Source organism: Lampetra planeri, chromosome 27, assembly GCF_965212315.1.
Source record: "Lampetra planeri chromosome 27, kcLamPlan1.2.h2, whole genome shotgun sequence".
Classification (NCBI taxonomy): Eukaryota; Metazoa; Chordata; class Hyperoartia; order Petromyzontiformes; family Petromyzontidae; genus Lampetra; species Lampetra planeri.
Window position 1 is genome coordinate 2,326,263 of NC_136133.1, and position 15,769 is coordinate 2,342,031.

The 15,769-nt window shown below is 43.9% G+C and overlaps 1 protein-coding gene and 2 non-coding genes across 4 annotated transcripts in view; 1 reads left to right on the top strand and 2 right to left on the bottom strand.

Annotated features, from left to right (window-relative positions):
- LOC144728001 (claudin-10-like) overlaps nt 1-9,065 on the bottom strand; it is a 40,424-nt gene extending 31,359 nt beyond the window's left edge. Inside the window, exons 1-2 of one of the 2 annotated variants that reach the window (XM_078607188.1) lie at nt 8,984-9,065; nt 2,065-2,289 (exon numbers count right to left, since the gene is read on the bottom strand). In XM_078607188.1, the coding sequence (XP_078463314.1) occupies nt 2,065-2,269 (205 nt within the window). In that variant the 5' untranslated portion in view covers nt 2,270-2,289; nt 8,984-9,065. Of the gene's footprint in view, nt 1-2,064; nt 2,297-8,983 lie in introns of both variants that reach the window. The other variant, XM_078607186.1, reaches the window with a different exon arrangement.
- On the top strand, nt 4,861-4,933 carry TRNAR-UCG (transfer RNA arginine (anticodon UCG)). The gene has a single exon. It is a non-coding gene; the product is annotated as a tRNA-Arg (tRNA).
- Nucleotides 9,066-15,263: 6,198 nt separating the features above from the next.
- TRNAR-UCG (transfer RNA arginine (anticodon UCG)) lies at nt 15,264-15,336 on the bottom strand. Its single transcript has one exon. It is a non-coding gene; the product is annotated as a tRNA-Arg (tRNA).
- Between the last annotated feature and the right edge of the window lie 433 nt (nt 15,337-15,769).

Consider the following 15,769-nt stretch of genomic DNA (forward strand, 5'->3'; position numbering starts at 1 on the left):
GAGCTGTATCATGCGTCTCCAGAGGCTTGCACAGCATATTGAAACAGTTGTTGAAACCTTTTCATATTCACTTCCTTGACCATCATCTCACACTGAACTCTTACTTAACTCTGATCCGTACATCTTGATAAACCTCTAACTTTCGATTTAAAGCTTTCGTGACTGCAGGGATTCATCTTCTTGGTTCTTTCGGTAAAGTCACGTAGAAGGGAAGTAATAAAATAATAAAACTTAAACATAATAAAATAATTCTCACGACGTTTCGGCCACAACGCACGCAGCCGTCCTCAGGTGAAACCAGGTCTATTTTATTACTTCCCTTCTACGTGACTTTACCGAAAGAACCAAGAAGATGAATCCTCTAACTTCTCACTTTACCCTTAAACCCATTACTCACCCCTTTCTCTAACCACGCCCTGCCTAACGCCGAACCTAACCCTAACCCCAACTAACATGAACTTATCTTTAACCACACCCTATGACTGAGCTCAAGCTATTGCCTAACATAAAACATAATCCCTCAACTGAATCTATCCCTGACCGAGCCCCTCACCAATTTCCTTTCATCATGGAAAAGATTAACTTCATGGCAATCTAATTCGTATGCTACAGTAATTCATTGCAAAAGCTACGAAATATTCGACCACGACTGGATTTGAACCAGCAACGCTTCAGATTCGAAGTCAGATGCCTTATTCATTAGGCCACGCAGCCCGGCATGGTAGCAGAAAGTCTTCAGTTTAAAATGTTCTTCTTTTGAAACCCCCAGTGTCTCCCTGCTCGAATGCGGAAAACGTTTTCACCCGTCGGTCAGCGGTGGGAATTCCACATTTTTTTACGACGGAACGCAAGTTATTTTGTCACGCAACCAGTCTTCGTTTTGATGTTGGCTTAGATGTCAAAAATGTCGATGAAGTTGAAGTTTTTCTCTGATTGCTGGTAGTTTGTATATGCAGGTTGCTTGCGTGATTATTTGATATGGAATTAATTACTTTCCGCAATATTTGCGTTCATAATCATTCCATCGTCATTTTCAGCCCGACTCTATCCACTGCTGGATGAAGGCCTCCCCACATCGTCGCCAAACCTCACAGTCTCAAAATGCTCAACGATTCCGTTTACATCACTCAGTTGGAATTACACACACATAGCAACATAGCCATCCCCCCTCCTGCCAACTCTTGACCAGACAGACCCTCCTGCAAATGAGTCCCGAGACTCAGTGAGCCTTTCCTGGGAAAACATGCACAATGATGATAAGAATAATTGTGATATATAAATTTCCATTGACCGAATAACGAGTGGCGAGCGTGCCTAGGTAGAGGCCCCGGACTGCCCACAAGGCAGCAGTCCATGGGGCAATTGCTCGGTGGGCCAGACCATTCCGAGGGCCCGGTGGTATTTTTTTGACAATTGTTTTTTTACCCTTCTATCTGGCAACAAACTGACACCTTTTTTTACAAGGAGTCATGTTTGCATAGACCACAATACCTGCAGTCATAATGCAAACAAAAAACATAACTCTGATAATGTCTGCACTGTCCTTGAAGTTGATTGGTCCACACCCGAGACAGCTTTCCTTAGAGCCTAGTCTCACATGGGTTGGAGCAGATGACGCCAAAAGGCGCACTGCAATGAGGTTCCAATGAAGTATTTTTTTTAAATACAAAATATTTTAATTAAAATAGTTTAGTACCTCTAATGTGTACGCTTCATTGCTTATTTACGTTCTCAGTTTGCATTCAGTCCCCAAATGTTCGTTAGCCCCAAAAAGAATATTTCTCACCGGCCCCATTTGTTTCTTGGAACCGGCCCGAAATGGACCCAATGAGATTGCACGGCAAAATGTGCGTGACACGTTTACTAGTGGCTCGATTTACATCACAAACCTGGCTACTGGTACACAGTTAGTCGCACAACCCATTTACAAAAAAAAGCTCTTCCAATTCGGGCCGGTGTGGTTACAAATACCTGTGCCAATTTTTTTGTGTCCAAGTCCATCACTGCCTGAGTATGCGTACTGTGAGTGGCCAATAGGACCCCCCACCCCTCCCAGGATCGTACCATTGAGCGCCAGCAGTGACGGAAAATCTCGGCAGTTGGCGACACCCGTGGAGTCGGTGGCGCACTCCTTCCACAGATTGGCGTAGAGGGTCGAGGTGGTGATGACGGTGCCGTCGATGGACGAGACGCGCCACTGCTCATGATGAACCGTGCTGCAGGCCAGTAGCCACCCGGCCAGAGCCATGAGGTACGCGGGCAGCTCCATCGCTGTGAGCGGGTCTGCCCCTGGCACCTCAAAGTCGATGTTATGAACAGGATGCAGAGGGGGAAAAGGGGTCGTTCAAAAGTGAATGTTAATCACGCAATCTGCTGGATCTTGCCTCTCAACTCACTCCACAGACTCTCCTGCATGTTCCTTCTCAACTCACTCTACTCTCCTCCACACACTCTCCTATGTCTCCCGTCTCATTTCACTCTACTTCCCCCGCCACGCACTCTGCTGCTGCTGCAACCGAGGCTTCGTATCGAAGTCCCCAGCCAACCTTCGCTTAGTGGGACGTCATTGTCCTCTGCAGCTCCCACGGTCTTCACTTCTCTTCCCCCAGCAGCCCGTGCTGTCCACTCCCTGCCAGGCTCAACACCTTCCTGTTTTCCCACTGCCTTTGGACCGACTGCCAAAGCAAAGTGACGATGTCTTGACATGCAGTCACATTTCGTTGCCTTGTAAATGCACATGGCAATTGCTAATACGGCCAGATTAAACGACGGGGGGTGGTACTACTAATATTGAGTAACTTCTCACACAGAGGAGTGTCGGAGAACACACGCTCTACGTAGCTTCAAGCCGGAGTAAGTCCAGACACTCCGGAGGGCACAGGAGCGGAACTCTGCAGGGCAGGACCCTGCCAATTTGAAAGAGTGTTAGAAACACAGCCGCCGGAGTGATCCATCCTATAATCCATCCGGTGAAACAAACCCGACTCCATAAATGTTTTGACTCCATAAACCCAGTGTTGTACTTCACGAATGGATGCACGCGTCCCCCGCGATTTTGCCGTCCGCACCGTGCCCGATCTCATTAGACCTCGTGTTTAGGTTGGCGAGTGCCTGGCTTAGTGCTCGGATATGGACGGCCGCCACTCACGAACCGTTTGTTGCGGTGGGCAGCAGAGCGTGGTGCAGCAAAATCTATTGTTGTGCTGTACTTTTTCCCGCGTCTATGCACCCCCCCCACACCACTCCGCCACCTCGCACTGAGCATCGTGGTGACGTTTGGTCAAATAATTATCTCCACGATCCGCACAGAGCGAATTCGTCCAGCAGTGGATTGCCAATGAGATGGACATTTACCTTTACGGGCAAGTATCGTCATTGTCTGCCTTAATCCAGCAGCAGGTGGCATTGTAGAAAGATAAAGATGACCACTATTCTTGCATTTGAATATCCTGAACGAAAAAAACACGTAAAATGCAGCGCTGTGTGAACGACCTGCGTGTCACCGATTTGACGCCAGCTGTATATTTGCAGTTTGCATGTTCACTCTCCCCGTGGTCGCGTGGATTTCTCTCCAGTGTGGAAGTCAGGCTGTTGGCAGCAGAGTGCCGTCAAGAAATATATATTGGACTGTACTGTCTACGCTCCTCGCCTTGAACCCGTGCTGGCCAGCGTGGTAAAGCGTGCTCCATATAACTCGCTCCACCTTGAGGTCCAGGAGTGGGTTGATGTCCTCTGCACTGGCTGCAATAATCCAGCCGGAGAGATTGTGGACAAAGCTTTTGTTAATTTGCGTTTGAAAGCCGAACTTGCGTAGCTAAAAAAAATGATTTAGCCGATTACCAGCGAGATGTTAATTACCTCACCTGGTATACAGGAGTTTGTGGATTAGATCCCGAACCTGAGGCCTGCTGTATGGGTACTTCAAAAACATGTTTTAACACTTCTGAGAATTTGCAACAACACCACGAGAAATGTGCCGCCTTCGGGCTCTGGAGACCACCTGGAGAAGATCCCAGGCACGCGTTGACAATGATGGCGAACAAATTGAGACTCTCTGACTTTTGGAAGCTATTAACATTACATTTGTTACCATGATTCCATTTAAAACAATAGTGCCCATATAAGTGTTAACAATTTTTAAGCACCCTGTATATTTGGAGTGTAAATGTCATTCTCCACCGTGGTCGCGTGGACCCTCCTGGGTTTTCTCTCCACATTTAGAATCATGCGAAGTTGATGCAGCAAATCTGGCTGTGACGGTCCCACCTGATGACGGAGACTTGTGTTGCCTCCGAAACGTCGTGATTTTTATTGTTTTATTTTTATTATTAAAAAAAAAATTACCTACGTGACTTTACCGAAAGAACTAAGAGTATGCGAAGTTGGAACAAACAGTCACAAGAACTCAAATCTGGTCCTTGTTATACGCAATCTGACTGTTTTTTTTCATTTGCGTGTCACCTCCAACAGGCGACGCGTGTTTTTGCTCACGTTTATCGTGAGCCAAAATGTGCAGCCTTCTTTAAGTCTCGACACACGGTACCATACACCAACCCGTATACTGTGCACTTACAAACGCGTGATGTAGGATTTACAGGAGTATAGATGTACACACACCTGAGGACGGCTGCTTGCGTTGTGGCCGAAACGTCGTGAGAATGATTTAATTATGTTTTATTTTTATTATTTTATTATTTCCCTTCTACGTGACTTTGCCGAAAGATCCAAGAAGATGTACACACAGTCATACTGTGGTATGATTTAACGATGTACAGCGTATGGCCAATCCACTCCTTAACGAAGGCGGCAAATTCATCTACTTAAAGACTCCTTCATAGAAGGATGCTGACATGAGCATGGGGCCGCGTGGCCTAATGGATAAGGCGTCTGACTTCGGATCAGAAGATTGCAGGTTCGAATCCTGCCGTGGTCGTGAGTTAAATTTTTTTTTTTAAATCACCGATGTCAAACACTCAAAAAATGTCTTAAACTAATTATTTGCGGATCTTTCCATGCGATTTCACGATGAAGGATTTCTCTACAACGTATTATGTTTTATTTGTATTATTTCCCTTCTACGTGACTTTACCGAAAGAACCAAGAAGATGAATCCCTGCAGTCACGAAAGCTTTAAATCTAAAATTCTACCGACTGGTTTACGACAGCCATTGAAGATGCAAATTAATGAGCAGCCCTCTTGTGAATGCACTACTGGATAAAGTCGTCTTCACTCCGTGCCTATCATTGCCATTGTTCGGCCATACTTCACCACGCTGGTCAATGCGGGTTGGTGATGATCGGCGGGCCGACGAAGTTGATTCGATGAACCAGCTGTGAGAACTCTGTGTTAGCCGTGACCGCGAGAATCAAACTCAGGTTCTACAAAAGCGCAAACATCGCTCAACATGCGCACACTTCCATCGGGATTTACTCTACACAACTAGACATGCATGTCCATTCTGTGTACATGTCAGCAACAGATATGCGGAGACACAGAGACCCAAAGACCCCATCATGGCTTGGCTTCGCGAACGAAGATCTAGGAAGGACATCCACGTCTTCTGCAGGCACGCTGGTGGCTGACGAGGCCTATGTGGGACAAGCAGGTCCTGCCACAACGGCTGCAAGTATAGGTCTGATCTGGGATGGGTGCTGAGGGATCATATACTAAAACTATTCAACTCGTTTTCTTGGTTTTTTTCGGTAAAGTCACGTAGAAGGGAAGTAATAAAATAATAAAAATAAGACATAATAAAATTAAACAATTCTCACGACGTTTCGGCCACAACGCAAGCAGCCGTCCTCAGGTGAAGAATGAGACACTTCAAGCTAGGAACTTACATATAAGCTGGGTTGGGGGTGGTAGAAGAGCACCTGAGGACGGCTGCTTGCGTTGTGGCCGAAACGTCGTGAGAATTGTTTAATTTTATTATGTCTTATTTTTATTATTTTATTACTTCCCTTCTACGTGACTTTACCGAAAAAACCAAGAAGATGAATCCCTGCAGTCACGAAAGCTTTAATTCGATATTCAACTCGTTGTGGTCGAAACGTCGTGAGAATTATTTTATTATGTTTCATTTTTATTATTTCCATTCTACGTGACTTTACCGAAAGAACAAAGAAGACTATTCAACTCAACAATGTTTTACTTTACAAGGTATGGCACCGCTGAGCAATATAGCTTTATTTCAGAAGCGACCTGGCCACAAATGATAGCTCAACGAAGTGGCTTATCGCGTGTAAAATCATAGCAGCCAAAGACTCTAAACGCGTGTTTCTAAATGTGGAGGAAATAAGTAATATGTAAAAATACTTTTTTTAAAACACGCTTTAATGAAATGTACCCTACTCGTAGTGGCAGAACTCCACGACTCTAGGAAGTGGCCCCGAAGCTTGCCATAACGTAAGGGGCCGTGGCCAATTACAGCCAACGTCAGTTGAGCGTGGACAATAAGACCCAAGCCTAAACATAACATATAAAAATGAATGTTTTAAAATACTTTTCTTTTCATAAAATATAGTATTGTCATTAGTATGACATAAGTATACCAAGTTTGCAGTCGATATCACATTGGGAAGTGGGTTAAAATTGAGTTACAAGATTTGAGGATACGACAACAACAACAGACAGAGTGAGTTAAATAAAAGCGTGTAAAAATAAAAACCGACGACCCAGAGAAAAGCCACGCGGAGAGAGGCACGCAAACTCCGAATATACAGGCGTCAGGGTCGGGATCGAACCCACTACCTGTAAACCAGGTGAGGTAGTTAACATCTCGCCACCAAGGCGCCCCTGGTACGTACAGAACTTGTATAGACCGGCAACGCTCCCAACCAACGCAGATGTTCGTACAACGCACAAGGAACCCTTGCTTAAAGACTCAGGCGACCTATAGGGAGGCATCAGCAGACTTGTTGTGGCTTTCAACCGATGTTATCTGTGACCATGAATCGAACTGAGGTCGCGAGGGTACGTAGGGCAGTGCGCTAACCACTTTGTTACCTCACCCCACATTAACGGACGCATGTACAATTACGCTTATATATGCAGAAAACAGGCTTAAGCGAAAGTATAGATATACACGTATGCACGAATTTGACCACATACAGTCTAAATTTCGATTTAAAGCTTTCATGACTGCAGGGATTCATTTTCTTGGTTCTTTCGGTAAAGTCACGTAGAAGGGAAGTAATAAAATAATAAAAATAAAACATAATAAAATAATTCTCACGATGTTTCGGCCACAACGGCTGCTTGCGTTGTGGCCGAAACATCGTGAGAATAATTTTATTATGTTTTATTTTATTATTTTATTACTTCCCTTCTACGTGACTTTACCGAAAGAACCAAGAAAAAAACCACATACAGTCTATTCTCCTAGAACGCTGCGGTAGTTGCGTTGCTGAAGAACACCGCGTTATGGGCAGATCGCGTTATTATAAATTATATATATAACATAGGGGTCAAGCACAGTCCGCGATAACGCGTGAGATGCGTATGCTCCTCTTTATTCCGACTCGCGCGACGTAGTTTCTGTTCACTCAATCGCGTTATATCCAATTTGCATCCGCGTTATAAAAAAAAATGTGTTCACGAATTCATTCGTCGCGTTATATCCAATGAAAACACGCGCTATAGGAGAACAGACTGAATATTGTGAGAATATATTTACACGCATACATCTAGAGACACACTTAAAATACAATACACACGTATACACACACGTGCAGAAACACATCACAGACAAATTTTGATTTAAAGCTTTCGTGACTGCAGGGATTCATATTCTTGGTTATTTCGATAAAGTCACGTAGAAGGGAAATAATAAAATAAAAATATATAGTAATACAATTCTCACGACATTTCGACTGCAATACAAACAACCATCATCAAGTTTGAAGTCCACAGCAAGAAAATTTGAAATTTTTAAAAAAAATTACTGCTGTGGATTTCACACCTGATGATGATTGCTTGCAGTCGAAACGTCGTGAGAATTGTATTGGTTTAAATTGTTATTATTTCCCTTCTACGTGACTTTACCGAAAGAACCAAGAATACAACACAGACAGTTAACACACGAACGTATGCATACACGCAGATATCTGCACATGCAATAAGGACACGTATGTACACATGCATGGACACATACACACAGGCACATTGATACGGGCATACTCAGTTGCAGGTAAAGTCACCATGGCGCTTGTGCCAGGCTAGGTGCACCTTGAGTCCACGTGAAGTGGCGAAAGCTCGCTGACAGGAGGTCACGGGAGAGACCCAGGTGCAATGGGCTGAATGACTGAGATGACTGACACCCACAGATATGAACTTAAATTTCGATTGAAAGCTTTCGTGACTGCAGGGATTTATCTTCTTGGTTCTTTCGGTAAAGTCACGTAGAAGGGAAATAATAAAATAATAAATCATAATAAAAAAATATAATAATATAATAAATATTTTATTATGTTTTATTTTCATTATTTTATTATTTCCCTTCTACGTGACTTTACCGAAAGAACCAAGAAGATATGAACTTACACACACAGACACGCACATATGAAGAGCACGTTTGGCTACGTACGGTGCGAAACAAGTTCAACTTACAACCATAGTAATTCACACGCATTGGTGGCTCTTTAAATAGTGAGTTGCTTTTTGTTGTTACCGAATTCCAAAATAAACAACAGCAAATATCTCTTTCTTGTATTTTTGGTTGCCGACCCCTGCCACGGGCTGATTGGAAACCCAAAAGAAGGAGACGAAGTTTTAGAGAGCAGACGAAGAGGCTGTGGGACGATGGAATCAACCCGCGTGCAGGTGTGCTCGCGATGCGATTGTAATCGCAGAAACCGTGAGAGGCAGGTAACGGCCGACTGGGTGGAGGCCTTCATCCAGCAGTGATGATGATCGTGGTGGTGGTGGTGCTGATGCTATATTTGTATTTATTAGTGAGTTAGTGAGCGTGTGAAAGCACGTTACCTGGAGTGAGAGGAGTCTCAGTCGAGCCTGAGTCGTGCACGTGCCCGGGATCTCCGCCTCCGCTTTCGCATTGAGAGAGACGCACGCGCGCACAAGGAGCGCGCGCTCCCCGTTGATTGAATAATTACGGGGGGGAGGAGGTGGGATGTGGGAGGGAGGGGGGGAAGAGTGCGGTGTGGGTGGAGAGAGGTCTACGAGGTACGAGTGGGACTATTGTGACTTGTGTGTCTTTAATTTATGTTTTTTTTCATTGCAAGAACTTTTCAACACTCTTTGGTTCTTTCGGTAAAGTCACGTAGATGAAAATAATAATAATAATAACATGAAAATAACTAAATTAAATCACGACGTTTCAGAGGCAACACAAGCTTCCGTCATCAGGTGGAACAGCCACAGCAAAATTACTGTAGTGAATAATTTTTCTGTGGCTGTTCCACCTGATGACGGAAGCTTGTGTTGCCTCCGAAACGTCGTGATTTAATTGAGTTATTTTCATTTTTTTTTTCATCTACGTGACTTTTCCGAAAGAACCAAATAGTGTGGATCCTTGCAGTCACGAAAACTTCACATCTAGAACTTTTCAACAGTTCAACGATTTGAACAATCCCATGGCTTCCTTGTGCTGGCGAACATTCCGTCCATGAGCTAAGACCTCAACAATTCACCTCGCCGCCGACTCGAGCCCCAATGTCCCCTTCTGGGATCGCTCTGTCCCCATCCTAGAATCTCACTTGGATCTGGCAGAACGCTGGCGAACAGAGTGAACGTCCAGAATAAACACCTCGTTCGAGACCCAATCATCACACCTCCTGGCTTTGACATTCCTCATCCTCGAAGACACTGATATAACCAGCAACCGCAGCAAAACATCAACAGGCCGCTGCTCACTGTAAACTATTTTTTTGGTATTTTATCATGGAAGGTCCACTGAGCTGATGTAGCTGTTTTTCAGAAGCGACTTGGCCGCAAATTTTAACTCAACGAAGTGGCTCATCATGTGGAAATTTGCAGCAGCAGAATGCTATAAACGCGTGACGTTGATTAAATATGTGGAGGGGAAAACCGGAGGACCCGGAGAAAATCCACACTACCACGGGGAGAACATGCAAACTTCAAATATACAGGCATCAGGGTCGGGATCGAAACCACAACCTCCTCCATACCCTGCGAGGAAGATATCTCACCACTGTGGCGCCCCATCTCCTTCATGAATTGAAAGGAAAACGCAAACTACAGTAGCGCGATTGTGGCCATGCATCCTAAATTGTGGACCACAAAGTAAATCCACCGCAGCGTTGCGTTCCTTCAACAGAGGAGGTGGAGGAACAGCAACACGGCTCTCTCTCTCTCTTGATTTGAAGCTTTCGTGGCTGCAGGAATTCATACTCTTTTGTTCTTTCGGTAAAGTCACGTAGGTAGAAAATAAAATAGATCACGACGTTTCGGGCGCATCACAAGCATCCGTCATCAGGTGAAAAAGCTGATGACGGACGCTTGTGTTGCGCCTGAAACATCGTGATCTATTTTATTTTATACCTACGTGACTTTACCGAAAGAACCAAAGAGTACGGCTCTCTCTCTCTCCCGAAGACCCTCTCGTCGTGGCGAGCAGCACACCTCGACATTGGCATTTAGCTCCTGAAAATGTTGCACATACGCAACAGCAAAAGAGAATACGTCTCAATGCACTCCGTGTCAATACACGGCTAGGTGAGTACATCCCCACGTCGTTGTCGGGTCGTGCGTGGGTGGTTTGTTTGACCACGCTTGGTCAGAGTGAGTTGGTGAGAGGGGGGGGCGGGCTGGGAGAGAGCAAGGTTTGTTCAGACATGACTCGCCATTGGTGTTAGTTAGACATGTCCGGGAATGGAACTCTTTGCTCAGATGGTCGATAGCCAGAGACAGACGCCGTTGGACATTGGCCATGAGTGGGCTTGGTGCCAGGGCACTGACCGGTCAGGGTCGCCGTGGCGTCAAGAAAAAATAATACGTTGCTATGATATTTGAGCTTGGCAACGAATTATAATAATATAATTTTAATGCTTTTATTTTATATAGCAGCGTCATTCATGCCAACAGCATCCCACAACGCTGTAACATGAATTATATATTAGGACCAAAATCCTATAAATGTGATTGGCTATGCTCGGCGCGAAAGGAGCCCAACACAAAGACAAATACCCACCGTATAGCCTTAACAGACTGTCAGGGCAAGTGCTGTCAGCGAGCATCTATGAAGGCCGGCACGGCACACGAGGGGGTGGGTGGCCAACACCACGCCCGCGGCAGCCTTTGTCTCCCTAATGGCGATGTTTACACATCGCACAAGATACTCATTTCAGGCTAAGCCGACCCAGGGGAGGCCCAGTACCGGTTCAGATAATCGGCACTGGTGTTGGGCGTGAGTGTGAATTGAACCCGGGTCGCCAGGTTCATAGCGCAGTGCACTAACCACTAAACTACCGCTCCCCACAACACGCACACATTCATACCGAGCAATTGAAAACCACTACTCTCAAGCTAAATCATATAAGAAAATCAACAATCTCGTAAAGAGCATGGAATGAAAAAATATATAATATATTAAGTACAGTATGTACATATTCTTGGTTCTTTCGGTAAAGTCACATAGAAGGGAAATAATAAAATAAAAATAAATATAAAGCAATAAAAAGTATCACGACGTTTTGACTGCAACACAAGCAATAATCATCAGGTGTGAAATCCACAGCAGTATGTACGTTGAACCTCTTTCGCAGTACCGTACGTAGCCGACCCGTGCTAATCACGTGGGACGAATTGCACCATCAGAGGAGGAGCATTCTGCTTGGTTCTTTCGGTAAAGTCACGTAGAAGGGAAATAATAAAATAAAACATAATAAAATAATTCTCACGACGTTTCGGCCACAACACAAGCAGCCGTCCTCAGGTGAAGAATTAAACACCACCAAGCTTGGAGGAGCATTGTCCACGGTGAGAACGGGAAATCGAGGACGTGGAAGGCGCAGGAAGAGATCTCAGGCGTGAGTGACAGCTGTTGCAGAGGAGACGAACAGCGTGGGCAGCCAGTCAGCATCAGAATCTTGATTTAGACTGCAGCAGGACTCCGATGAGCTATGAAGCTCTTAAATTTCGATTTAAAGCTTTCGTGACTGCAGGGATTCATCTTCTTGGTTCTTTCGGTAAAGTCACGTAGAATGGAAACAATAAAAATAATCAAATAAAACAATAAAATAATTCTCACGACGTTTCGGCCACAACGCAAGCAGCCGTCATCAGGTGAAGACGCTGTCTCCCCGACAGACCTGGTCTTCACCTGATGACGGCTGCTTGCGTTGTGGCCGAAACGTCATGAGAATTATTTTATTGTTTTATTTTATTATTTTTATTGTTTCCATTCTACGTGACTTTACCGAAAGAACCAAGAAGATGCTCTCTAAGACTTCGTCTCCTTCCCTTGGGCTTCCAATCAGCCCGTGGCAGGGGTCGGCAACCAAAAACACAAGAAAGAAACATTTTCTGGAATGGAATTATTTTACTATGTTATTATTCTATTATTTTATTATGTTTTATTTTTATTATTTTATTATTTCCATTCTACGTGACTTTGCCGAAAGAACCAAGAATATGAAGCTCTTCTTCACCGATGTCCAGTATCGGTGGCGGGTTAGCAAGTTACAACAGCAAACCATACAAACGATAGGAGTGCAAGATAGAGAAAATGGTAAACAAGTCGCTAAATATGAATAAATAATGAAGCCGTTCATTATATAAGTCCGATTTATCCAAATTGGACAAGGCAGCAAAAACATCAACAACAGCATCAACAGTCAGCAGCACATGTGTGACAGCAATAACTTGAAAGCCATTGCCAAGAACACATTGACCAAGCAGCATCCACAGGCTAGATAGGAAGCTGATGATATGTGCAGTACGTGGTATACGGTAATCATCATAATACTTTAATTTTATATCGCAGCTTCATTGACGCATATAGTCACTTGAAGATGTTCTTTGTTCATATTTTGTTTGTTGCGGTTGTACCCGAGGCAAGAGCCGCACGGCTCACAGGGTTAGCTAATAAATGAAACTGACGCCAATGTATACTCTTTGATTCTTTCGGTAAAGTCACGTAGGTATAATTTATTTTATTTTTATTTTATTTTATATATTTTTTATTTTATTTTTTCTACCTACGTGACTTTACCGAAAGAACCAAAGAGTATGGATTCCTGCAGTCACGAAAGCTTCAAATCAAGATTAATAATTATATACGAGGACCAAATCCCATACACGCGGTGGGCTATGCACGGCGTGAAAGAAGCCCAACACACACGCACCTAGCAGATGGAGAGAAAAAAACTACTACCAAGCGAAATCAAAAATTAATGAACAAATTCAGAAATGTCACCAAAACAAACAGCACATTGAAGTGAGTAATATGTAATGTGTATTATATGGGAGTGAGTGATAGATAACTTTTATATGTAGAAGGGAGTAAGTTAAATATATGATAAGCATGCATATGAGAGTGAGTAAAATATCACGTGGGAGTGAGTAATATATTTTGTGTGTGTACATGTATCTGGAAGTGAGTACGGTAATGTGTTAAGTACGCATAAGTATGTGTGCACGTGAGGATCACAATAAGAGTGTTGATTTAGACTGGAGAAATCCGATGAGCAATGAAGCTCTTTTTCACAGATGTCCAGCTTGGGCATGTAGCACGGGAGCGAATACTTTAACGTGTAGTATATATACACTGTACATTTTGACTTAAGACTTTGGTGACTGCAGGAATTCATATTCTTTGGTTCTTTCGGTAAAGTCACGTAGATAGAAAAATAATAATAAAATAAAGTGAATCAAAATACAAATAAAAAAACACGACGTTTCGATCGCAACACAAGCGGTCGTCACCAGGAAAAAGGCCCCTTTTTAATAGCTCTGGATTTCATGATTGCTCGTGTTGCAGTCGAAACGTCGTGAGAATTTTATTGTTTTACATTAGTATTCATTTATTATTTCCCTTCTACGTGACTTTACCGAAAGAACCAAGAATATTTATTTTCATCATGATTTTTCTATCTACGTGACTTTACCGAAAAAAAAAACAAAGAATATACATATACGTAGTTTATGGGAAGAGTGAGTAATATGTAAATGTGCGCGCCTGTTTGTTTGTCTTTGTGGAGGCGAGCCTCTGCGCGGCACGGAATGTGTCCACTCGGTCACGCGCACGCGCGCGCGACCCGGGCGGTCACGCACCAGCGGCGCGCGCGCACGAGCGCGAGACGCGGAGGTGTTGGGGCAGTGCGTGGGGGGATGGGGAAGCGTTAATAGAGAGAGAGCGCGTAGAGCACAGGGTGATGGGTGAGGGGCCGTCCATAAATGACGTCACGCGATTTTGGACGATTTTTGACCGTCCCCCCCCCCTTCGTTCGTCACACGGCGTCACAAAAAGTCAGACCCCCCCCCCCCTCAAATATGACGTCATAAAGCTCTGCCCCCCCCCCCCCCCAAAATCTTAAGCATGCTTCAAATCGCTTTAAACTATTGTCATTGTAGTGCGTGTTTAATGTGGCGCTGCACTCTGATGTTGTAGGAGAAATCATTTATTAAAAAGTCTATTTAATTAAGTAGAACGTGTTGTTATTTAAAGTTGCGCATTTTGATGTGACGTCACATTTCTCAACCTTCCCCCCCCCTTGTCACACATCGTCACAAATGTCTGACCCCCCCTCCCCCTAGGTGCGTGACGTCATTTATGAACGACCCCTGAGATGAAGAGAGGGGTAGAGTACTCTTTGGTTCTTACGGTAAAGTCACGTAGGTATAAAATAAATTCAATCACGACGTTTCGGGCGCAACACAAGCGTCCGTCATCAGGTGGGACAACCACAGCAAGAAACAATTGCTGAAGTGGGCAGAGGAAATTCGGAGTCAACACTTTGTAAGCGTAGCGCGAAGAGGTGGGATTTTACAGGGTCCGTAGGACGCATTCGACCCGCGTCTTCCTTTCATACGGCTTGCGACTTGAAGACATTCGGCCTCATATTCTTAGGTTTTTTCGGTAAAGTCACGTAGGTAAAACAATTAAATTAATAAAAGTAAAATAAAAATAAAATAAAAATCACGACGTTTCGGAGGCAACACAAGCTTCCGTCTTCAGGTGGGACCGTCACAGCACGATAGCTGTATCAAGCTTCAAATCTAGAAGCGATCTGGATATTGGTTATTCATTTCATTGCAAGTTAAGAAAAGTTAAAAGCTTAGGAACCGACCACGGCAGGATTCGAACCTGCAATCTTCTGATCCGAAGTCAGACGCCTTATCCATTAGGCCACGTGGCCGCAGATGAAGAATACACACTGAAAAATGTTTATATCATTGACGAGTTTAAGGCAAAATTGTACATTTTATATGAATCAGCGTTGATGTTTATATGGGTCGTGTCACGTGAATTGAATTGTATGCATAATAAAAGATTGTACTGTATTTCAATTAATGTGAATGCAACGATGATGTTACATCTGAGCTAATGGAAGTGGGGGGGGGGAATGACACAGACCAGATAAAATAACGACAACAATACGAGACGGTACAAAACGAGAAAACAGAATCGGGTCCTTATTCTCTTCAGTAATACATTCATCCATTCTATTTTACCCTTGTGTATTTTACGGCATCATTGATTTATTTAGTTCCATAACGTTACATCCTCTACTCCGAATGTAACATTTGCATTGAAGTGGCATTCAGTATAATAGTGCAGATGAATAATAC